This window comes from Haemaphysalis longicornis, unplaced genomic scaffold (assembly GCF_048455015.1).
Source record: "Haemaphysalis longicornis isolate Haplotype H1 unplaced genomic scaffold, Haemaphysalis longicornis Haplotype H1 scaffold_1, whole genome shotgun sequence".
NCBI lineage: Eukaryota > Metazoa > Arthropoda > Arachnida > Ixodida > Ixodidae > Haemaphysalis > Haemaphysalis longicornis.
The window spans coordinates 413,790,748-413,815,984 of record NW_027526203.1 but is presented as its reverse complement, the minus strand read 5'-3'; the positions used below and the strand labels follow the sequence as shown (position 1 = coordinate 413,815,984).

Genomic DNA, 25,237 nt, shown 5'->3' with positions numbered 1-25,237 from the left:
ATGCATAAATAATGACTAGCAGTTATTTTGATGTATACTTGAGTTATTTTATTGTTATTTTATAGTATATTTATTGTATATTGAGTTATTGTATACTTGAGCAGTTATTTTGATGTATACTTTTTGTATACTTGACATATTTTTTTGGGATGCCATGACTTTAGAGAAAAAGAATGTCATCAGGTATGGGAACTCTCTGGCTATCAATTCATGTAATAAAAAGCTAAAAAATGCAATGCGAAAGTTCAATAAAGCTACGTAACAAATTACCTAATTACGGTTTAGACTTTGCATGATAACTTTCAAACTAACAGAAGCAGTTCAAACATACTTGCATATTTGAAATCTACAGAGAAGAATACATTTGTGTGCAAATTTTCATAAATTTCTACCCATTAATAAAAAAGTTAGTTTTAAGACCCTTGCCCCCCCCCTTAAGCAGCCTGCCTCGCAGTGTATAAAAGCTGTAGTCGGTGCTTTTTGAGTTCAATTAGCTCACGAAAAGTTTTGATTTGTTTTGATTCAAGTTTCGAAAAGTTCAACCACTTAGAAACTTGATTTTATGAAAACATAGATGCTACGCCAATGAGCTCTCACCGTTCACGAAAAATAACCCCGCACTTCCCCGAGGGGGAGAGTGTGTAAGTGCGAATGCACAGTTGTTAATTTGTGGATTAAAGAGTCGAGGAGTAGAAAATTCCCCGCATTTCCCCGAGGGGAAGAATGTGAAAGTGCGAATGCACGAGTTGAATTTGCGCGGTTCGGTAATGTTTGCGAAAGAGAGATCACACACACACACACACAACTACAAAGAAAGAAAGATGCATTTAAGGGGGGACACTGGTCTTAAAACAACTTCTTTTATTTTCAAGTAAACTCTGTGAAACTTGTCAGTCTTGCTGCTTTTTTCCCACTGATTTCAAATATGCCAGTATTTTTTCAGTTGGTCAATTAGTTCCCTAGATAATTAGAGATAATTAGCCATTTTGCCCCCACAATTAACAAAACAGTGTTGGTCACAAAACTGTAATCTTTATATTTTCCAATACTATGAACCCTGCTGAATGCAATAATGGAAGCAGTTTTTTGATGCACCGCTTGGAACTAATTTTACGGCTCATTAAACTTCGGTGGCACCAGTGGCAAGGAACCATTTTCAGTGCCCATTTCAAACACCAAAGTTTAATGAGCTGTAAAATTAGTTCCTAGCGATGCATCAAAAAACTGTTTCCATTATTGCATTCAGCAGGGTTCATAGTATTGGAAAATATAAAGATTACAGTTTTGTGACCAACACTGTTTTGTTAATTGTGGGGGCAAAATGGCTAATTATCTCTAATTATCTAGGGAACTAATTGACCAACTGAAAAAATACTGGCATATTTGAAATCAGTGGGAAAAAAGCAGCAAGACTGACAAGTTTCACAGAGTTCACTTGAAAATTAAAAGAAGTTGTTTTAAGACCAGTGTCCCCCCTTAAGCGGGTGCATTAGCCCTTCTCACGCCCGATTCCTGGCCAATCCCCCACGTGGGTATGTGCCATGTCAGCGGCCAGGCAGCGCGCGCCCATCTCCCCCCGTTGCCAAGGAAGATGAGGAGATTCCTGGCCAATCCCCCACGTGGGTATGTGATGCGGACATCGCCGGTGGACGCAGGTTCAGGGTCGCTTAAGAAGTGCATTGCACTTAAAAGAGTATGTACAGTATACGAGGTGCGCCAACGCTAGCAGTCACTGCGAGGAGAGAGGAGGAGGAGAGCAGCGCCCGCAGTTTACGGCGAGGAGAGAGGGGAGAAGAGGAGCGCACCGCCGCGAGGCCGCCGCGGCTGCCCGCGCGCCGGCCCGTGCTCACCGCCGGAGCGCCGTCGATGCGCGCGCCATCACGTGGCGCGCTCCGTTACTACACGCGCGCGCCGTTGCTATGCACACGCTCCCCTCCGCTCCGCGCCGTTGCTAGGGGCGAGGAGGCGCGCGCGATAACACCTGTGAGGAGCGCGGACATCGCCGGTGGACGCGTGATTCAGGGTCGCTTAAGTGCATTCGCACTTAATAAACAAGTATAATAACCCCTGTTTGTGATGTCACAAACCATAGTATCCAAACTCCCATAATACCTGAAACCAATATTGGTTATGTCAGTTGCCATGAATCCTAGACACACAAGATGGCAAACAACCGCCAGACATCTCAAGTGTGGAGGCTGCGGTAACATAGGCACATTTTGTGAAATGTCTAAAAGTAGCACATGCAACTGGACAAAATGACCACTCAATACAAAAAGCGCAAAACAAGAGGCAAAGGTGGCATAAAACACTCGGCCAGATATTACAAGGGCGCGTCTAAAGGAGTAAAACAAAATCTGGGGAAAAGCCACCAAAGCCATACCGTTTCTTAAAATCTTGAATCTCCCCCTCTATATCTAATTTTCTCAGCTACTTTCCCAATAAACAAAACCAGAATCACTGTTCAGAGTGACTTTTTGTGCCTTACTTATAACCAATCTTCCGTTTATTGCCTTCAGGTTAGCTCTCTTGCACTAACAATCAAGTCCACTCTACCAACCCAATCATTTGACTGTTGTTCATTTGACATTTGTTCACAAGAGGTGCGTTTCCCTTAGCTCCCCATATACTGCGGTGATCATGCCCCCTTTGTTCAGAACAAGAACATTTGTTGCAAATATAAAACTAGAAGCGAGTCAATTGCCCCTTCAAACTAAAGCAATATAAGCAAAACTCCCACAAACACACCGTTAGGACACGACAATGTTTGTTACTGAACTTACCACAGTCGTCCGAGAAGCTGCTCTCTCCTCTTGCCTCTTTTGTTTCCATGTTTCGCTTCGCAGTTTAAGAGCAAATGCAGGAGACTTAGCAACTGTAGTTTTAGATGCCCCTTTTGGTTTTGCCTTGGGAACTAGAAGCTAGTCATCGAAAAAAAAAAGGGGGGGGGGGGGGGGGGGGCAGCAAAGGTGAATGTGCAACAATAAAAGGAATGCTTATTTTGAGAACCAACAATACGGCTCACGACTGCCAGGCATAATTTTGGAGACTGCAATAACATAGAAAAGCCTTTAGTGCTACATAAGCTTCGCACTTCTTTCTTCACTTGGGCTTTTTTGTCATTTCGTGTACGGCGAGTTTCTTCGACAGGCGGAAGGCTGTGGACACTTCACACCATAGCTTCCTTAGAATCAAGAGTTCTCCGTGGCTCGGGTACACCTGTTCTACTCCATGCCATCATGTTCTCCTGTCACGAGATACGACGTCAGTGCTGCACACAGTAGGCTAACTTGTTCCACCGCCGGCAACCTGCTGAAGTACTGTGGTGGTAACGCACTTGGTGGTAACGTACTCTGCGACCCGGGGTTCCATTCCCATTTGAGCTCATATGAACCCAATTCCCCTTTCAAACAAATCCATTTATTTTATCGACATTAGTCCACATACGTATTCTGACACTTTTTAATCTTTACAGCGATGGCCATCCTCTGTACAGAACAACACTTTTTCACACAATGATCCTCTCGCCCTAATAAATGCAACATCTGGAGTTCCACCTGATGGCACTTCAAATGGTTAGAGTCACAGTTAAAGTGCTGTCAGATGATGCTCTTGTTTTTAAGGCTGAGCGGACAATGTTAATATTGCACAGTACGATGGTGTAGACATAATGTCTTTGCTTCTTGTTATGGACGGTGCAAGTTTAATAGTGGTCCTAGAACCTGTATGCTTTTGTTTTATATTTTCCAAAATTTCAATGGTTGTCCTTGTTCATTAGGCTAGTTTTCATTTTTTGGGTATTTAAATTATTGTTTTCATCCTTTAGGTTCGGGTAGAGAAAGCAAAGTGGTGCAAGATGCACTTGATTGAAGAAAACATAACCAGGCGGCACACCAATGGACTGCCATCAGATATCGGATGGCATTTGAGACACTAACTCCGTTAAGTGCAGTAAAGAAAACACAAGACAAGGGAGACAAGGACCAGCGCTGGTCCTTGTCTCACTCATCTTGTGTTTTCTTTACTGTGCTTAACAGTTATAATGGAGTACCAACTAGCTCGTACCCATACGTTGTTAAGCTGTAGACACAGCGTAGAATAAAGCTTAGAAATGTGAAATGGTAACGGGCAGAACAAAACGCAAAAGGACACGGATGCATCAACTTTCGAGATTTCCAACAGCCCCACTACGTGCAAATAAAGATGTTCTTACACTTTGAGATTTCAAAGAATCTGCTGGCGGCTGCATGAGTGTAGACTTGTTGAAAACCATCGTGTTCCGTTTGGCCTCTCCTGTACACGGCACAGTTTTTGACTTTGGTTGCGGTGCTACCCGAGACTTCTTTTGGGCAGCAACCAGCCTCGTTCTGTTTGCTGCAGTGCCCTGGATGTCCTTGACTCTGCACAAGTGATAATCAAAAGCAGCCTGTTTCAGTAAATGCCTTATAGCTAGTAGAGTGCTCGGAGGACGGCTCCTTACTGCTCTTCTTTTTGCTCCTCGCCCTGACGGTGAGTCGACCGTGCCCGAAATCGCGTGGCCAGCTGTGGGGTTACAGGGATGGTCGGCATTTTAGGCTTGGCGTCCCGACACAATACACCTGGACAGAAGAATGGCAAAAGTTGAAATTGGCCCATATGTGAACTACTACTTCAAACTGCCGATCCCACAGAGAACGCATATGAAAAATTAAACGAAAGTTGAAGTGCCTAGAATAAATTTGTGCTTGAAATCTAGCATTGAACACATCGCTAGCTGACACAATTACCTTGAGATTTCCAGCCAGCAAGGTTGCCAGCGTAGAGTTGACAACCTCATTGCTTATGCAAGCTTTTGCCGCTCTCAGAGTTACTTGTAGGGCTCCGTGCAGTCGATGATCCCCAGTTCCTCCTATGCTTTTTTCATGGTCAACCTTTGGCAACCAGATATTAAGCAATAGATAGCACCTCAAACCCATTAGAGAGCACCAGTATGGATGTATGATACAAAGTTGCACTCGTCACGAGGACTACTCTTAGCTACTGCCACCACTTGCGTCCATGCTGAGAGATACGCAAAGCTAGTCATGTATCGCATTTGCTCGGTTTTAGAGTACACCCAGAAAAATAGGTATGAAAATCTCAGGTGCATCATAATGGAGCGAAAACAAACTGCACTAGTGCCTCCATATTGTTACCAACATTACCAGACAGCCACTATCACACATTTACATCAGCAAAGAGCCAAAGATTCCACAGCGTGCACCAACGCAAGCATAGAGGAATAAATAAACATTTTTAGTGCAGTATGGAAGCAACTACTGCAGAGTACTATTATCTTCCCTGCCTCAGCACGTTTCCCCTCCTTCCAAACAGAAAAGAACGCACGTTATCTACACGGATGTAAAGGTCTTGCGCCTACACGTGCGCTCTACGAAGATGAGAAAGCAATCTATGTGCCAATCACCATCAGCAGCAGCCCATTTACAATGCAGAGTATAGGACGGAGGCCTCTCCCACACAATTTCAGCCACTCCTACTCTGTCATCCAGGTGGTCTATTATGTGTACTCTGATTTTTCTCATCCCATCTCTACATCGTGTCATCTGTCTTCTTTCACTTCTTGGTAATCACTATTATCTTGGTGGTGCATGGCTTGTCAGTTCTTCACATTGCATGCCAAGCCCAACTCCCCTTCTTTCTCCTTATTTGAGCTAGCATGTCTCCAACTGAGTGTGCTAAACAAAACTTGCGTTCTTTATCCCTAAGTTCTACTCTTACCATCCCTCCTATCATGGCTCAAAAGGTAGACCCAAGTTTTCTTTCAAGGTGCTAAGTGATTCTCCAAGTCTCTGCCCCCTAAGTCATTACCGGCAGTATGCCCTTCTTAGTGACAGGGGTAGCCTACAATTCACAGCTTCAGAGTGCATGGCAAATTCCCCCATGACCACGCTAGTTCCATGCCTGATCCTCTTCCCATGGTTTGGATCGGCCCTAACAACTTGTCAAAGACTGCTACGTTCATACCCCTTTTTTTACCATTTCATTACCTAGTTTTAAAAAGGAGCCATGAAGACAAAACACAAGTTTGGTTCATTCAAAAGATTGTCTCGTTAGAATCATGCTGACACCACTTAACGTAAACTTCACTCAAATAAGCTACATAATTAGGAAAAAAGGGAATGGCCATGCGACCCACTTGCTCATTTCCCACAACAGTACCTATGATGTCATACCAGCCTGCCCTGCAATTGGTGGAGGAAGGCAAAAGCAAACGCAAATTATGCTGAGCTTATAAGCTTGCAGAACGAGCTATTTGTGCTTAAATTTAGGGCACATCCTTTTGAAAGCAATAATAATGGTGGGACAAACAGTGGAAGTTACGAAAGCACATGTAAACATAGAAGTACTGATGCGTACTACTGTTGGTACTGTGCACACTACGCTTGGTTTAGCTGCACAGCACTGCAGGGCTTTGGGTTGTCTCAGACGACACTGGCCGACTGACGCAAGCAGCGGTGTCTTACGTGACCATATTTGTCGAGCGAGCACTATGTTTCACGAAACGATTATTTTCTCCCAGAACAAAAACAAGCCAGCTTTAAACACGGCCAAAAACAAACCAAAGGCAGTAAACGGCTGGCCACGATATGGTGGCGCTATCTAGGTTCAGTAATGTAAACAAATGCGTGAACACCGCCAATCTAGCCCGGCCGTGCGCTATCAGCTGCAGAGCAGCCGGTTCCTGTGATGTTATTGCAGATTATGAAAACACACGATTTAGCAGGAAAATCAGAATTTTAACTTAAATTGATTAATTTCTCAGTGAATAAAGCATTGTTTGCATCTGGACAAGCACTGGAGGCACTATAAAACACGAAATCTTTCGAATAAAACAAACTTGTATTTTGTCTTCATGGCTCCTTTAAGGGAAGGCTTTCTACTTTTGACTACTTCATGTTCATCTTTAAACCTTGAACTTAGTTTTCTGAATACAGTTCCTGAACCATCCTTGGCAGATCTTTGTACTCAATCAGCAAGATAATGTTTCCCAAAAATCTAAAGTGGCTCAAATATCCTCTATTGACTCCGATTCCACACATCTCTCAAACCCCCAAAATATCTTCATTAACAGGCTGTGAATAATTTCAGAGAGTTGGTGCCCCCTTTTCTGATGCCCTTACTGGTTGGGAACTTCGATTGACTGTTGGGTTTAACGTGCCAATGCAACGCAGGCGATGAGGCGTGTCGTAAGGGAGGGCTCCGGATTAATTTTGAACACCTTTACATGCGTCAAAATCTTGCACACACAGGCGTTTTTGCCTCCACCAGAAAAGCGGCCGCCGTGGCCGGGTATCGAACCCGCATCCTCGTGCTCAGCAGCACAACGGTTTAGCCACTGCGGCAGGTGCTTGGGAACTTCTCACCCTTGTTATCAAGGATTATTATACCCGCACATGCTATGCCGGTTTCTCGCAATATAAAGACCATGTACAAAGGTCTTATATTTTGCAGGTTTCCTGATTACCTGGATAACAAATGAATGTGATCGATTGCTGGAAAATGCCTCAAAAATCTTGTCTGTTTTTTCAGTGGATGGAATTTGAAGGTGCTGCTTATGATCTTTGGTAAACAACTTGTTAACAAGCTGATGGGTCTGAATCCTCCAGCTCTTGTGCATTAGAGTTAGGTTGGAATTTTTCCAGGTTGCCCGCACCTTTGAAATCCTGGAGCTTTAAGAGAATACATTTGCATGCTTTTCTAGCAAAATACTTAATCATCTTTGAGTAGATCTAGGGCTACTTTGTAATCTACATGCTTGTAAGAGGTAAGAACTCTTGCATATTGAAAGAGCTAGCAGAAGAAAGAGCATGTGATGCAATACCAAGCAGTGTGTCTCCTTTCTGTAGGTAAAATGAATAGTTTTATGGCAGTCCCTAGTTTAAAACTACAAGCTGGGCACAATGCCCATATGCGTGTGCATGCAGTGCCCTGTGGTTTAAGAGTGACGAGAAGCTGTCCCCAATAAAAAAGAATTTCCGGTGCCTATGAACAGCCTCTCTTGTGGCAATAATGTTTGCACATTCCTTTTATCCTGGATGTTAAATTTAGGTGTGCATTAGAATAGAGTAAATGCGGTATACATGGATGAGCAGTGATATGGGCTGAAGGGATTTCAGCTGATGCACTAACCCACACGCAGTTGCTACTTTTACTGCTTCGGCAGTATAGTTCATGATATCCCATTTAGGGTCACTACCAATTCCTCCCATAAGAGCATTTCCTATGCTTACTGTCCTAAACAGACTTATTCTGTGCAAAAGTATCAGTTATATAAACAAAGTGCTCTGTGTTTCATCTGTTGCTGCCCTCCAGGGACACCGAGCTCTAACACCCATAAAAATCCCCAAAATAAGAGCACGTTCTCATGTCCCCCCTTGGTGCTTTTCAAGCTAACACTCACGCTTAACAGGAATATGGTGTGCTGATGACAGAACGAGACGAGAGAACAAAAAGAGCAAGGTGTGAGGAACGTTGCATGGCAACATGGTGCACTTAATTTAGAAGCATAAACACGGCCATTTGGGCCAACAGGGAAAACTAGAATCTGTTAGTTGTTCAACGCAAAAGTGCAGGTGCAGCCAGATATTGTAGGCCTAGAAGAAAGCTTTTGAAGAGCAACTTTAAGAAAACAGCGTCAAAACGCACACGATGCAACATAGTAACTTGCTTCAAGGCCTGCCAAAGCAAACCCAGTATTAGGCGCACTGCTCACCGCGTTCCACAGGAACTCTACGAAATCTGGTGGGTGTCCTGGAATGAAATTTTCCGACGAATTCAGCCAAGCTCTGGCACTGTGCTCCCTGATGAATGGCCAACTGCCTCAATGATGTGCGTCCCCGCTGAGTACCACTGGCGTTCTGCACCTTAAGGGGCTGCCTCTTTCCCGCCAATTCAACCTGCAAGCAAGAACAAGACCAGTGTAGTAAGAGGCAATGCTTACCATTGCGCCCACACCAATTGCTATATTGCAGCAACTAATGTTGGCTTATCCCACACACTGAAAAGACACTTCCATGTAAAATACACCTTCAGCCCACTGTGGAAATTTACCTGCGAATTCGCTGCTGCTGCACCACTCATGCGGCAAAATGTTCTATTTTCATTGCTATGGCAAAGTGCCGAATATTAAGAACGGCCGAACTTCCCCTGTAAACACCACTTGGCATTTTGCGATTGGCCGCAGCAACGAAAACAGATTATTCAGACACACGAGCCGCGCCACAGCAGCGAATTTGCAGGTAAACTCGCACCATGTAGAATGGGCTTTCGACTGAAATTTAAAGAAAGCCTGAAACTGAGGCCCAAAGCTAGATTCCATCAACAATTTCCAAGCAGTGTTTCATGGCTGCCGCCCTAATCATGAAAAATGACAAAAATTCAAAGGTTTTCAAGAACCACCACATCTGTTAGAAATATGAAAAAGACCGGTGTTCAGGGCAGGACGGAGGCTTGAAATGACGAGAAATAGTCTAAAAACGGGAACGTTCCCGTAGCGAATGTTTCAACAGGGGGACCTGTCTTCACGCAAGTCCCCTTATCGAAATGATAAATGACTCCATCAAAAATTTTCTTTTTAGCCGACTTCTGATCATTGTTTGTTAGTTACACAGATAAACACTTTCAGAGCATTACAAATAGCGAACTTTTGTTTCCTAAAGAAGCTCAATGAAGCAACAAATGTTCATTCTGGCCTTGTGTAGATTCATGTTGCTTTTATGCTTGTTAAAAAAAAATTCGAGAAATTCAGACTTAATGATTTGAAGAAAAAAAAAAGTCAGGACTTTCAAGGCCTTGAAAACGAGCTTTTCAAATTCAAGGGTTTCCAGGTTTTCCCCTGCCATTTCTTCAAGCTAAGTTACCAATTCATGATCTCTCACTGTACCTAAATTCACATGCACTGTTCACACACATCAGTTTTTCCACAAACACCCATGAGTAATCTACAGGTCTATTTCAACTTTAAGGTAGCATTTCATGACCCAGTAATATGTAAAAAAAATACGCTACAACTGTTGGAAAAAGTTTAAAAGACAGCATGCTGTAAGGCTTGCGCTCGACGCCCTCTGTGCAGTAAGCGCAGAATTGTGACATATTTCTGGCACAAGGTGTGAAGAAATACGAGCAGTTGGAAGAAGGACACAGGGAAAAGAACCAGAATAAAGAGGAAATAAGATGCACAGAGCAACAGCCCAATCTTTGAGTAAAGTTGCTGTAGTAGGTTTTGGTCAAGAATATGGCCCTCCCACTTCTGGTTCCTTTATGCATAGCTACACTGAACTGGAGAAAATAGTTATGTTCTTACTAAAAAAAAAAAAAAAAAGCGTTGAACTTTTACGACACAATTAGGCCACAGCAGTGAGAATACAAGAACACTGGTGCAGCCAAGTTATGGAAAGCATTTATAAATGCACATCCTATGAAACACGAGAAATAGCCCTGTGTCAGCACGACATTGTTAGAAAAATCTGAGTAATTAAGCCACTGCTGAGAAGGAAATGCGAGATGATTCCGGGCAGCACGAACCAACTGTAGAGCCTATTCTTCTTGGAAAGCCATAGGAGTGTGCAAGCAGTCATAGTAAACTTGCCAATACCTTTCTAAATTGGATTTCACACTCCCTCCCAACATCACCCAGCTACAGGTCGGAACAGGCATGCACAAGAGAAAATATGCATTCAAATCATGATGCCAGGTTCAAGGACAGCAGGGCATTGACATGCAGGCCAGCTAGTTGAGAAGCTCCGGTCTGCTGAAGGTGTCAGCCACTGAAGACACATGCCAAGCTGCTCATACTGCACGACTGGACAGTGCAGTGGTAGCTCTTGCCTTTCTCAGCTTGGGAGCTGGGGCCTGGCCCTGATGAGGCAACCTGTTCTCCTTCCGCCTGCCACCCAGCAACGTGGATCGGGCTGACGCCCTAGCTACCGTTGATGTAGCCACCAAAACCCGAGTCGTCTCAAGCGATGCCACTTTGGTGCGTTCCCTCGCAGCAGTCATGCTGCGGGTGAGAGGACCACTGCAAACGTAAAAACAGTCACACGACTGCTGTCACAGCAAACAAAACTTGCAATGCGCCCAAAGTGGGACCAGACACCGTATCAGGATCAACTGGCACATGCTCTGCAGGGCTATGCCCTGAAAAGTCAAGGTGGAAGGGTTAAGGAAACTGTAAGCACAAGTCTTGTATCGGTTATGCCAGGATAAAAAACAATGAACTGCATGAACAGATCAAGGAACCATTACCAAATAAGCACAAAGTCAATGATAACCACAAGTGGATCAACACTAACTGAGAAAGGATAGAAAACCCCACTGCAAACTGCTGCCATGACAAAACACTTCTGAAGGTCACCCTGTGTTTCACTTTCAAGCCTTAGAAATAAGCTAAGGCTCTAGACTTTTGTTACATAGTGAAATACAAGATCACACAACTTGAAGTGAATGGTGCAGCGGAAATGAGTTTGACAAAAGCGCTTCAGCATCCCTTTGAAGTCGAGTCAAAAATGAACTGAGGCATGTTGTTCCTTCCCCATAAGAAAAACAGCCACTGTGGCACAAAATACAACCCACAATTTTGTACCTGGCGGTAGGACGCCTACGTGAGCCGCCACGGGGGCTTAAATGAGAGTAAAATATGGGTAGTACACATCTTTGCACATTAGCGAAGTTATATGCTACACTTGTTTACTAGCAGGGTCTCTTCCACCTGTCACTGGTCAAATACCAACTGAACTCTGTCATGGCTTGCCTATCTTTGTATCATTAAACGCTAACTAGACAAGACTTTTCGGCAGAGACACGACTGGCAACACGGCAAGGAGTACTGTCCATGCTAGGCACTACGGGACAAGCGACATTCTCTGGTCAGCCAAAAGGAGCAACAGCAATGATTGCTGGCAACAGGCTCAGTTTCTCTTAATTGGCCCATGTGTTTAAAAGATTCAACACTGCACGCAAAGCAAAAAATGCTGACTGAAATTACTTTATGGCTCACTCCGCCAGAACAAACAACCGCAAGCCAGTAAAATGCGATTCCCCCCACCCGGCGCACTATCATACAAGGTCGGCATGCTGTGTGGCAACAAACCTTGAAGGGGTCTTCACATCTTCGACAGCATCTGAAAAGCAAAAAAAGATTTGCGTCAGCATGACGACACTCTGCTGTCGCAGCGACAGCTGTCAGTGGCAGACACCCCAAGGTTTCATGCCAGTGTGCTTACATAAAAAAAAACACAACTGTAAAGAATAATTATGCCCAAGCACACACATAATAAAGCCAGCATTATGAAGGATGGCATGATGGGGCTAAAAGTAAACCAAAAGGTTTTTTTTTTTATGGAGGTCCAAGGAAACCTAAGCACCACTTATGGGTAGTGAATGCGAAACCATGAATAGTGAACTGGACGCAGCAAAGTGCACCTTCATGTGGTTGTGTTGATATCCCAACCAGTGGGAGCTGGTGAATCGGCCATGAGCCCCTGATGGCAGCTGTCATCATCACTCGCCATTCCCATCAAGTGGGTAGTAAACACTTGAATGGGTATGTTGACATCACAGCCAAATGGGAATGGACCTCTCCCTGTATGTAAACAACGCGACGTCACGAAGCGCACGTGCGCGACGGGTGGCGCCTGCTGGCGGCCGCGAAGTGCGGTGGCGGTTGGCAGAACGCGCCTGCGCCGACGTCCCGGCCTGGCCGCGCGGCGTCCGAAAGGAGCGATGTGCCGTTGGTTCGGGCCGTCACTGGCCGCCCCCATTGCAGGTGGGGGTCCAGCTATCCTAGCTGTGGCCGTCGCTCCTCCATGTAGCTTTCCGCATCTACAACCTCCGCAACACTTTCGTTTACCGTACGGTCAACTAAAGGGCGACGCTTTCGGATAATCAGTGCGCGACAGAACAGCCTAAACGAGTCATTCTGAAGGTTGGTGCTGTTGTGACGCATTCCAAGAATGTTTTTTTAAGATTCTTTGTGTTCGGACACATACCAAGGAAAGCTAATTTATTGTTGCTTTCGAGGTCCGCTTAAGCTAAGCGTGGTGCATCAGGCAGCGCAAACGCTCCCTGCTCTTGGTCTCTTTGCGTCGCCCGGAGACAGTGGCGTACACATGATTTCATGTCGAGGGTAAAAAGGAAAGGTAAAGCATGAAAGGATTAAAAAGTAAAATAAGCAGCAGCGAAACAAAAATATGAAGAGCAAAAGGCAAAAATTATTCCAATAAAAATATCGCGATGATGCCGTTCTCTACGTGATTGACCGATTGTTTTGTTACCTTTTTCCCCAGTGAAATCTCGAAACGGTTCATGGTCATTGTGAGAGTAACATAGCAGCCACATATGGTTAGTGCGTATATCTTGCGACAGTGCACTGAAATAATTTTTGGTAGTCATTATTTCATGATAGTTAAAGTTAGTGTCCTTGTACACCCGCTGCATACGCCAGCGTCGGGAGGCCGCAACAAATGAATACATTCACTGCGTGTTCGCTAAGGGCAAACACATTTTTCGTGTTTTTTCGAGTCGTGTGAGCAGCCCATCTAGTGCCGAAGGCACGATGCTACATGTGAGCACGGCAAGCATCTCTGTTTTGCCACATCCGCAAGGCAGAATATAATTGATCAAGGTCAAAATTTATTGCACTTACAAGCAAAACAAAAGACCAAACTTGTCGTTGTCGATCAGGCGGCAGGCTGCTATCGCGGATCCTACATCGAAACATTTATTTCGCGTCACCTAAGCAGGTTAGGCATTCATTGGGTTTTTAATACAGTGCTCTACCTCCTCAAAACATGACAATATTTCGCAGCAAGAAAATTTCCGTCTGCCCCCTACCCCCGGCACTATTTCACTTGACCAAATTTCTGCTGGTGCTGCATGATAGCAGATGGTTGATAAACAGTATCATTTCATGGCATGAATCAGCGCAGACTGCCAATGTAGACTGTATGACTGCGCTTTGGAGAACAGCTGAAGTTTGAGAATGGGAAATGTTGCTACGAGTAAGAGCAGACTATGTAGCTGCTTTGGCTGCCAGCCTCTTCGGCACATTGCGCGCATCCACAATACACGCCGAATTTACCTCTTTGGGGACTCCGAAAAGTCTGATGCCGCTGATTTTGCTCGCAAAATTTGCGTAGCCGAGAGCATAGCAGCCCACCGGCATCAGAAAAGCCAACACGTAAACAAAAACTCCACTTTTGCGCGCGTCTAATGCAGCCTCACTGCATACGCCCCGCGCGGCGGTCCGAATGTTTCGCCAACCACCCTCCCGGCCACACCCAGCACATGCGCTTTCCGTGACGTCACGGCCGCCGCGTGACGTACCCCGGGAGAGGTCCATTGGTAAACTGGCCATGAGCAACTGCCATAATCATTGGCCAATCCACGTGTGAGGATTGGCCAGCATTGTTGGAAAAAAGTGGACCACGCGCTGGCGCACGAAGACTGGAAGGAGAAAGAAAAGGGCTGGAGGTGGAACGCGGTTCCGGCGGCAGCGGAGACTGAGCTGACGAGTGGACCCGCAGTTCCTGTGATCCCGTTCGAGTGGTTCGAGGCGTGTGAGTCGGGGCCCGCCAACCCGTGTGGGACCCGCAGACGACCGGGGCGTGATCGTGCGACTGGCCGAGGCTCGGGATCACGGCCCAGGGCGGAACCACCGCTGCACCCGCCACGTAGGACGTGGTGCATCTTCCGTCTCGCTTGGGCAGAGCTGGCGACAGACGGCCAGCGCTCGACCGTGACTCGGACTGGCGACGACCCGCCATCAACATCGCCGAACATTCACCGTCGAGGCGGCTGTGAGAACATTTTTTTTTTTGTTCCCTCTATTGAACGCTGGTTAGGGGTATTGGACTCGTGTGTTTTTGCTGTGGCGCTTCGCAATTGTACCGCTTTTCCGCTGTCTCGTTTTCTGGTGGCGCTATTAATATACTTTCTTTCATCTTACCCCCTTGAGTACCGTTCTTACGCGTCGTACACCCACAAGGCCAAACGAGTCCATCACACCACGTGAGTGGGTATGTGTTGTTACGCCTAAAGACGTGGCCAGCAACGCCAAACTCGCTGTATGTCGAGCTGCATGTACCGGCTGTCTATAACCGGCAGTCGAAGGCTGCAACTTGGGTTGAGATGCGTACTAGATTCGCATTCTGAAGGCCTTATGTTTGATTTCCACTCAGTCCAAATTTTTTTTGTCGGCTTGATTACTTTGCACTATCAGCCATTTTAGGAGCTCCTTTGCGGCTACAGACACCGAACGGTGGTTTTTCTGTTCAATGGGCCATTTGCTGCTTTCACATTAAAAAATACTATAAAGTTCAGAAAAAACGCCCACCCAAATTTCAGAGATGTCAAGTGAAAAATACAGTGTAGGCGAACTTTCAGGTCAGGGGCAAAAAACTTCAAAAAAGTGCCCACACCACCAACCAAAACTGCAGAGATATCAAGTAACAAATAAGAGATAGGCGAACTTTCAGGTAAAGTGCTTAAAGGACAAATAAGGGACCGCATCGACACATGAATAGACGATTCCCCTATATTTTGTTCACTCATCGGCGCTAAAGGCATCGAACGATGCGTCGCTGTCAGAGCCGAACACGAGCTTCGATACCCCTCGCCGGTTCCGTGTTTACAGAGGCCAGGTGTGTGTTGAACTCGTCTTCAGAACCGTCATGGCTTGTCTAGATGTTGCACCGCTTAAACGATGCCAAGACGATATCTCCACGCACTTTTTTTCTTCCCATCTACTACTGCCTCTTCCTCCTTTTAATGCCAGTCAAACTGCAAACGATGTGCCTCTTTTGTTCGAAACCGAGGCATTGGCACTTTATTCTGGTTCTTTTCCCTGTGGCCTTCTTCCAACTGCTTGTACATCTTCACACCTAACGGCTGAATGTAAATAATAACGCTTAATTTAAACTAAAAGCAAGTTTCATGACGGATTTCAACATGAAAGCAAGTCTTTCACATTAAGACAATGCCTGAGGTTGGATACGTCACAATGCCTCGGCCCTGATGTGGTAAAGATGAAAGAATGCATGGAAAAGCCAATTTGCAACACAATCAATTACACGCCTGTCAAATTGAAGTTCACAATGAAGGCAGTCCAAAGGCACCGACAAGCAATAACAGCTGGCCATGAACAGCTATCCCCAACAACGACCGACACCCGCACAGCTATTGCCCTAGAACTTCCACCCTTGGAAGCCACAATACGACCAGCTGACACCCCAGGGCTCATGTTCGTGCAATTAGACCTACTGTGCTTTGAAGGGCCACTAGAGGACATGAAATAATCTGAAGTGCAGCAGGCTAGACCAGTTCCAATCAATAGATGCATGTTCACAAATGCCATGCTCAAACATTCACATTCCCTCCATCTCGATACACACGCATTGCACATGCGCTGAACTTATGCAAAGTATTGCTGCCTGCTGCAAGCGACAATAGGCCTCGTGTGCAGCCAGACAATAAGTAATCCTGCTGCTTATCCCGTGCATGCTTTTGGCTTTAGCGTTTGTGTACTTCTGCTTTTTTTGACCTAGGCTGTAATGCCTGCTTAATACAAACTTGGCACAGCCATCCTTCTCCTTTCCAGTGGTGGTACACACCAACAGAGGCAGACTGGCCAGAGCTGGGAAAAGAAGCTGATGGGGTAATGTTATTTTTCTACTGTGTTTTTCCCAGTGTTCAGCTTGGAGCTTGTGTAAATCGTACGCTGCGTGAAAAGGCAACCACACCTTGGTGTGCACCGAAGTGTGGCTGCGTTTTTACTTGACCAGGTCAAGCTTGCCCAGACATGCAGCGCACGATTTGTTTAAATTTTAAACTGTGCCAACCAGCCCCCTCAGCAAACCTTGGCTATGTTCATTGTTGTACTTTGATACCGATGGGTAAAAGATGGGCAAAGAGGGGAAAGAAAAAAGTACAATCCGTACGGGCGAGGGGACGCAGGAAGTGATGCAAGAATCGACGAAGTACACACTGCTACGCATTTCCGCTAGCCTATTAAAGTCGAACAGAGCATGGCTGAATTCTAGGAGGGACCAAGGAATATGGGAGGCAGCAAACAAGTAATGCAAGAGCCCACACCCGCACACAAAAACAAAAACAGGGAAAGACAATGAAGAACTAGATACCAAAATACGCTTCCGCATCGCTATCGTCGTCGCAGCCGCTGACCGCCAGCAAGTCCCTGTACTTCGGACACTTGATGTTGTCGAAGTCCCAGTCCGTCATGGCCTCTAAACAAAAATAAATCGTCTCATTACTAATTCCACCAACATCAACCGTAGCTACTCCGTGACACAGCAAAATCGGGGGGACAGGACTTGCTGAAAGTCTTGCAAGGCCCAATAATGCTCGCTTCTCGGCGAAACGAGGGGCCACGCTCCAACAACGACGCCTGCGTTAATAAACACTTTAAAAATGTTAAGACGTAGACGCTCAAAAAAGACAATTGCTACGCGCATACAGACAAACGAACAAAAACGATAAAGGAGGCCAGACAAAAACATAAAAAGGTAAGCACACAGGAGGCGGCGCAGAAAGCCAACCAACAGTGGAGCTGGTGGGAGGCTTTTGTTACATACAACGGCACTAAGGTCGAAGATGTCAACTCTAATAATTGTAATTGCAGTTAGCCCCACACATACCTGCATCAGTTTGTACGGCCACTACAGTTAATGGCACAGCTAATTCGATGACCGCTCAGCAGAAGTGACTGCCCGTAGAGCGCGGGAGAACCAGCAAAACTCAGACAACCCGGCGACGTCAGACGACTCAGTCAACTCTAGACCTGTGCGCCGGTCAGAAATCGCCGGCGGCGGCGCGCCGGTGTTCCCACCTCCGGCGGCGGCGTGTAAACGGCGCGGGGGTCCCCGTATCGGCGGCGGCGCGGCGCGGAATAGAGGGTGAGGGGGGGGGGGGGGTCGAGAGAGAGAGAGAGAGAGAGAATTAGGAATTTTGGGGAAAAGAAAATATGCAAAAACCGTGGGGGATCCGGACATTTATGTGTAGGACATTTCGGTGCAGCATGTCTCAGTGCGGACATTTCGGTGCACGGAATGTCCCAGGCATTTCTTTAAACATTTTAGCTTTAATACTTTAGTTTCGTCAGATGATATAATTTTACGTTCGAGAGTTGTGTTTGGTCCGCACTGCAAAGAAAAGAACGCTAAACAGAGGCGGAGCATTAGCGCCTAAAACCCAATTTCGAAATTAAATGTTAAAAATTACTGAAGTTGTTAATTTATTTCCCTTCTACCTCTTTTTTTTAATTTTAGCATTCATGTGAACTCTAATATTTTAATTCAAGTGTTACCAAAAGGTTTTGATTTCACTTCACCCACCGCTGCAAGACGCTGCTGCTTTTATTCCATTCCTATCCCTACCCCCCCTCCCCGTCCGCCAAACCACCGCGAAAAGAAAGAAAGAAAGAAAGGAAACGAGCTAGCTTAAGCACGCGTGCATCCATTTTAATAATTCATAATTTTCTCTGCCGATTTATTCTTGCAGTCGGTGTTGGTTCTACTCAAAAACTAGCCATTGATCGCACTTACGGTGGAGTGGCTACAGGGGTGGGAGTGGGGAGGGCTAAGCACTGCCGGGTATAACCAGCAGTGCTTATACCAGCCCCCTTGGTAGAGAGAGGGGGGTGTCACTTGTGCTTCTTCAAATTGTAAACTGGGCATCGAAAACGTGAATAATACTGTCGCGGCTCTCGCAAAACCAGCCTATTCAAAATTTTCCCCTCTTACAATGGAAGAAAAAGAGGAATGTCTGCGGTGTCCATGATATGCGCGACTTGGAGAGTTAATTGCAGGTGCACGGGGCGACTGAAAGGAAAGACGGCGATTCCTGGAGAGGGGCGCCTTCCGTGTGGCCGCGACGCGTGCAGCCATCGAGCTTGTTCCTCGATGGGGGCGACAGGCGCCAACGATCTTGGTCATTGTGTCCTCAGCGGCTTTTCGGGTGGCTTTTTGTTGTGCACTAGAGAGGTTGTGTGAGCTCACGCCGAATGTATCGCTTTTTCTCGCATCAATGCGGTGACTCTTTGGAGAAGGTGATGGCTGCTATGCCTGTAAGATTTCCACGGAAAATTGAACATATTACTGAAAAAGAAATCTGGGAAGGGGGAAGGTTAAAACTTACAGACGGAGAGGGGATGGGGGGGGGGGGGGTGAGGCTGGGGGGATTAAAATGAAATGAAAGTAAGCATGCAAAGCTAAAACGGAGGTTGGTTTGACCGAACAGAATTGGTGGTATTTGTACGCACAACCTCTACGCGCTTGATCAGCATTGAGGAGATATAGAAGCTGCAGCTGTTTTCAAAAGGCCCGTTCTTCCTCCGCGACAATATCCTACTTGTCCGTAAAAAAAAAAAAATCTGGCGAGAACAGTGTCTCCAAATTCATTTAAACATTACAGCGCAGCCTAAATAAACTCTTTATAAGATTGTCTGCATTTTTATGAGCAACCGAATGTTTGTAAAGTTTTGGATTGTGAGAGTGTGCATTTTATTTAGAAAAAATTACATAAAGAATGCGTAAGCCATCGTAAACATCGGCTAATTGTCTTTGCTGATTAGCATGCCCCAAAAAAGAGCGAATATAAATAATGTCTTGTCGTAAATAAAAAAAACATGGGCAAAAGCTGCAAAACAGGTGCTCCCTGAACTAGGTATAAAGAAAAATACACAAATGTCCAGTTTCTAAAAATACCTGGCAAAAAATCGCGAACACGCATCAATATTGAAATGCAATCGCTGCCCTAGGTTGTTGTCCAAAACCCATGTTAAGCGAAAATAAAAATCTAAGGGCTGTTTCAAACTAACAAGCACCCGATAATACGGTCGCTGAAATGTTCGCGCAAGGAAATGCAGTGCGCCGAAACGTCCGTACACCGATATGTGCGTCCACCGAAATGTCCGTACACCAAAATGTCCGTACCGAAACGTCCTGCACTGGAAGTATTCTAGTTCACTATACTGGAATGTCCAGCAACGAAATGTCCTAGACCTGGGACGACGCTGTGTGCTTCTTTGGTGGAGCTCCCTCGGCTTCTAGTGCAATTTTCACTTATACTGATGAAACCTCGCAGCGTAGAGCTTCTATGACATTCCAGGCACTGAGGGCTGTGTCCGACGAAGCTACTAAACCGACGGTTCCAGGCTTCGCAGTTGTTTTTTGTGCGGTTTTAATCCAATTACTTGCATTAAAATTTTTAATCGATGCTCAGCCCTACCATCCATCCATCCATCCACCCACCCACCCATTCACCCATTCACCCATCCATCCATCAAACCGTCCGTCTGTCGACCCAATTTGGTTTGTTAGGTTTTAGCCTCCAGAGGCGTTAATTTCTGCCCCTATAGGAATTTTAAAGCATTCCATCTCTTTCTCAACTCTTTGGCTAAAACGCAAAGGGGCAAATCAAGGAAAACACGTCGACTGGAGTATGGGACCATTTTTTTCCTATATGGTCACTGGGACCATTTTTCCCGTTTCCGGGGTTCACCCATCACAGCCATGGTGGCTGCTTTTCAGATTGAGATTTTGGCGCACGGTAAAAAATCCCCAGGGCATCAAAATTAATCCGGAGCCCCCCACTACAGCGCGCCTCTAGCCCATGGGGTTTTTTTACTCACAGGTGTCAAAAAACACATGGGCTATGAGGCGCTTCGGATTAATTTTGATCCAGTGCGGATGACCAGCTTCGGTTGGTGGAAATGGTCGTCGCAGCTGGCACCACGAATGGGGTCCTGAATTGAGGCCACTACTCCGAAATTTTTGTGCTGACGAAATTTATTCTCTTTCTGTCTCGCTCTCTATCTCATAGCCCATGTGTAGCTTCGGTGCGCTAAACCACCATAGCCCATGTGTAGCTTCGGTGCGCTAAACCACACAATCAATCACGTTCACGTCACGCAGCAAGCGCTATTGATATACAACTTTTACGTTTCAAAATCATAGCTTTTGTGAATCTTGCGAAGCGTGGATATTGCACGTCGAAGCTCTGTTTGGGCACTCTTAGCCTAATTCGGCTGTAAAGAACTCACAATGAAGGCGAGGAGTAAGAATGCATTGGTAGACAACACTCTCTTTTCTTATGGTACCTTTCACCATTATTTCTGAATTCCTTTTCTCCAAATCTTCTAGTTAACTGGCCTCCAGCGCAGAAAGGGCAGCATGACGTACGCTCCTCTGCCCTCGGGGACGCTATTTTATCACAGCTGCATGCTCGAATACGACATATTGGTTATCTGAAGTTGTGCGGGTATTAGCATTTCCTTCCAATTTTGTGTTTCACATTCGTTTAAGTAATGCATTGCTGACGTTAATGAGTTGTGATTGCTTGTACCAGGCTCCCAGTTATTGCGGAGAACCTAGCTGCGCTTTCATTGACCCTTCCTGCGTTCCAGGACAGTTCATTTATTGACCCGCTTCCCGTGCACTCTTCCCGTAATAACGCTGGCCATTCAAGCTTGCGCGCTACTGCGGCAGTTTCTTGTGCACTGTTCCCGTGCTGATTATGGGGTTTCATTCTTCGATGTTAGCGGCTTGTCCCCTTGAGAGAATCGACGAGTGGTGGGAGGAGCTGGCGCACTGATTTTGGAGACTTTTGTACGGCCGGTCGTCCTCTTTCATCCGCATTTTTTTCTTTTCAGTCTCTCTGCGACCGCTACTTTTGGGTTACTGTTTTATTTTCCTTGCAGTGTATACTTTTATCCCCGTTGGATGACGATGTTATTAATACGCCAAGAGACCAGCCTTTATCAAGAAGGAAGGTGCTCAAACCCTTCTGCTCATGTTTGTACAGCAGAATGAATATCGTTTGAGGGGCTGAAGTTTGCGTTCGCTCCTGTCCTCCGTCCTACTTCCCTTTGGAGAAGAAAGAAAGAGGACTATTGACACAGAGAGAGTTGGGTGGGTCTGTTTAACCATGGATGCCTGAAGTACCATGGGTGCCTGGTCATTTTAGAGTTTCTGAGAAAGCGGATAAAACAAGAAAGATGTCGCGCTTGTGTGGCAGCGAGAGAAGCTGGGGTGCTTCAATAGGATTCCGAGTCAAGCGCGTCGAGACGGTAGGCAGTCACGCATTTATCCTTTGTTAACAAGGTCGCGGTACGCATGCAATGTAAGAGGATCGGTACGGGGCGGACGGGCCTGGAAGAAAAGGTATTCGGAGAAGGAGGAGAAGGAAGGGGACTAGAAGTATCCCCACACGAGCAGCAGGATGAGCTGATTCCAGGCAGAAAGTACAAATCGTCGGTTGATGCATGGTGGATCGCGATTATTTCCCTTACGAACAGCACCGCTGAGAGAGGCATTTCTTGCAGAGGGAGAAACGTCAACTTCCAGCGAAGCGACGTATTTTCCTTTCATACTCCTTCGTTCTTCAGAAGAGTCGTCCTTCAGCAGCTCCCTTCAAAGAAAAGAATAATAGGTGGGGCGGTGGGGCGCGGGGCCGGCGGCGCGCCGAAAATTTTGCCCGGCGGCGGCGGCGGCGTGCTCATTCCCGCGACTTCGGCGGCGGCGCAGACGGCGCAACCAAAACAGGCGGCGGCGGCGGCGTGGCGCGGCGGCGCACAGGTCTAGTCAACTCAGTGCCTCCTGCAGTTTGAAAATATGGTAGGAAGCGAGCGGCCAATCGCTGAACAAAGGTGCAATCGGCTGATGATGATGGTGAGATAACACATAACTTATGCACTTTCTGGCAGGAAAGGCTGAGGAAAAATATTATTCAAACCATACAAAAAAACTAGCATAAGTAATATGTACGCCGCTATTAAATAAACGCCCTAAGGTATATAACTGGCAATTTCCACGTTTGGAGAAATCTGGGAATTCACTAGCGCTGCAAAAACCACAAAACACCACTTTTTTTTTTCCTTTTTCTATAAAACTGCAAAAAACCACCAGTGGTGTGGCACCAGGTATGCCAGGTACCAGCGCCGCGTCTGCTGTTCTGGCAGTTCTGATTCTGGCAGTTCAGACGGTTCAGATGCAATCGCACAGATAGGGAGATAGGGTGATCGGTTTCGCATTTGGTAACTGTGTTCTTTCTTCCGGGGCTGCATTTATTCAATGATTAGGTTGTTAAGCTGCTCTGTGATGGCACCAGCGCTGCTACCAGCACGTACTCGCGTGCGTGTCACGCGACGCATGTCACAGCTTTCCGCTAGATAGCTCCACCGGGTGCAGCTGTTGTTCCTGTGACGCCTACGTGAGCGACAGCACGCTGACGATGCCAACACAGCCAAGGCAGTGATAAAGCTGCCACGAAGTCGAAAGCTCCGAAATGACAGCGTCGCCGACGCCCCAGAGAACCACCGGAATGCTGAAGGCCGTAATTTTGATCGGCGGCCCGCAAAAAGGCACGCGGTTTCGGCCGCTGTCGTTTGACATTCCCAAGCCACTTTTTCCGGTAGCCGGTCGACCTATGATGCAGCATTTGGTCGAGGCGTGCTGCGGCCTGCCTTGCGTGCGCGAGATCCTGCTGATCGGCTTCTATCCGGCTGACGACGCGGACCTGGCGGGCTTTGTGAAGAGCGCTAGCCGCGAGTACGGCCTGCCCGTGCGCTACCTGCAGGAGTACGCGGCTTTGGGTACCGCGGGCGGCATCCACCACTTCCGCGATCAGATTCGCCGGGGCGACCCGGAGGCCTTTCTGCTTATCCACGGCGACGTGTGCGGCCACTTCCCGCTGGCGGAGATGTTGGCCTTCCACCGCTCGCTGCCGAAAAGCAACCTGGTCACCGTGCTGGCCACCGAGGCGACGCGGCAGCAGTCGCTCAGCTACGGCTGCATCGTCGAGGACAAGGCGACCCACCAGGTGCTGCACTACGTAGAGAAGCCGTCGACGTTCGTCAGCGCCGTCATCAACTGCGGCGTCTACCTGTGCAGTCCGGACGTGTTCCAGAGGACCGGCGCCGCGCTCCGCGACCGGCACGCGCGAGAGGGCGACAGCCTGGACGCGCTGAGCCTCGAGCACGACGTGCTGGCTCCGCTGGCGGCCGCGGGCCGCCAGCTGCACGTCTTCCAGACCAGCCGCTGGTGGAGCCAACTGAAGACCGCCGGCTCGGCCATCTACGCCAACCGGCACTACCTCGAGCTGTACCGCCGGGAGCACCCTGAGCGCCTCGCACAGCCGGGCCCCGACGGCCCCACCATCCTCGGCGACGTGTTCGTCCACTCGACGGCCAGCGTGGACCCGACCGCCACGCTGGGACCCAACGTGTCCGTGGGACCCGGGGCGCGCATTGGCGCCGGCGTGCGCATACGCGAGTCCCTGGTGCTGGCCAACGCCACCGTGTGTGACCACGCGCTTGTGCTCCACTCCATCGTGGGCCTGGACAGCTCGGTGGGCGCCTGGAGCCGCGTCGAAGGCACGCCCTGCGACCCCAACCCCGACCGGCCCTTTGCCAAGATGGAGAACGTGCCCCTGTTCAATGCGGACGGCCGCCTCAACCCCTCCATTACAGTGCTGGGCTGCCACGTGAGTGTGCCTGCCGAAGCCATCGTGCTCAACTCCATCGTGCTGCCCCATAAGGACCTGGCACAGAGTTACAAGAACGAGATAATTCTCTGAAGGATTCCTGCTGGTTGCCGCTGCATGATGGGGGCTGCGCAGTGCAGGGGAAATTTTGTTTTCCCTTTTAAATAAACCACCAAGCCGCTGTTTTTCAAACAAGCATCACATTTATTACAGCTTTTATAACACCTTTACAGGGGGCTATTTTATAAGCACTATGCATTATCACAAAAAAAATGTATAGTTTAGATACATGAGTTGCAAAAGCAATGCCTTTAAGGACAAAAAAGCTCAGATCAAAGGAATATAAACAGTGCGACTGTAGCTTCCATAGGTTTCCGTGGCTATAAACTGCATGCTCTCCATGGATTGTGCCACTGGTCTGTGCCAGAATCGTATTTTTTTTTGTCAAGACCTTTTTGTGCGTCTCCTTGTGAAGTACAGGCCAAATAGCATGCACACATGCAGCTTTTAGTAGCAGTGGTGCACAGTTGTCATCAGCGTAACACACAATATACGAGCTCAAAACCAGACCTGGTCTCTCTTCCAAGAAAAACAAGTTCCACATGACAGAGGTGCAAGGAGACCAAGTGACCTGAAAAAATGGTTAGTCACCAAACAGACCAGTGTAACCAGGAAAAATATGGATGGAAAAAAGTAACTCCAA

General features: G+C 47.1%; 2 protein-coding genes across 2 annotated transcripts in view; one reads left to right on the top strand and one right to left on the bottom strand.

The window, feature by feature from the left end:
• The window catches only part of LOC144155543 (uncharacterized), a 46,682-nt gene extending 28,860 nt beyond the window's left edge, over positions 1–17,822 (bottom strand). The window contains exons 1-8 of the mRNA XM_077687058.1: positions 17,691–17,822; positions 17,175–17,279; positions 12,128–12,158; positions 10,867–11,056; positions 8,753–8,936; positions 4,481–4,598; positions 4,214–4,400; positions 2,784–2,921 (exon numbers count right to left, since the gene is read on the bottom strand). Of these exons, the coding sequence (XP_077543184.1) occupies positions 2,784–2,921; positions 4,214–4,400; positions 4,481–4,598; positions 8,753–8,936; positions 10,867–11,056; positions 12,128–12,158; positions 17,175–17,274 (948 nt within the window). The 5' untranslated portion in view covers positions 17,275–17,279; positions 17,691–17,822. The remainder of the gene's footprint in view (positions 1–2,783; positions 2,922–4,213; positions 4,401–4,480; positions 4,599–8,752; positions 8,937–10,866; positions 11,057–12,127; positions 12,159–17,174; positions 17,280–17,690) is intronic.
• A 5,185-nt stretch (positions 17,823–23,007) lies between these two features.
• Positions 23,008–25,231, top strand: Gmppa (GDP-mannose pyrophosphorylase A). The gene has a single exon (XM_077687059.1). The coding sequence runs from the start codon at positions 23,338–23,340 to the stop codon at positions 24,625–24,627; it is 1,290 nt and encodes a 429-aa protein (XP_077543185.1). The 5' UTR covers positions 23,008–23,337; the 3' UTR covers positions 24,628–25,231.
• Positions 25,232–25,237: the final 6 nt, after the last annotated feature.

Bases quoted from the DNA above. Each gene is read 5' to 3' on its own strand.
- Gmppa (XM_077687059.1), top strand. From the start codon at position 23,338: ATGACAGCGTCGCCGACGCCCCAGAGAACCACCGGAATGCTGAAGGCC.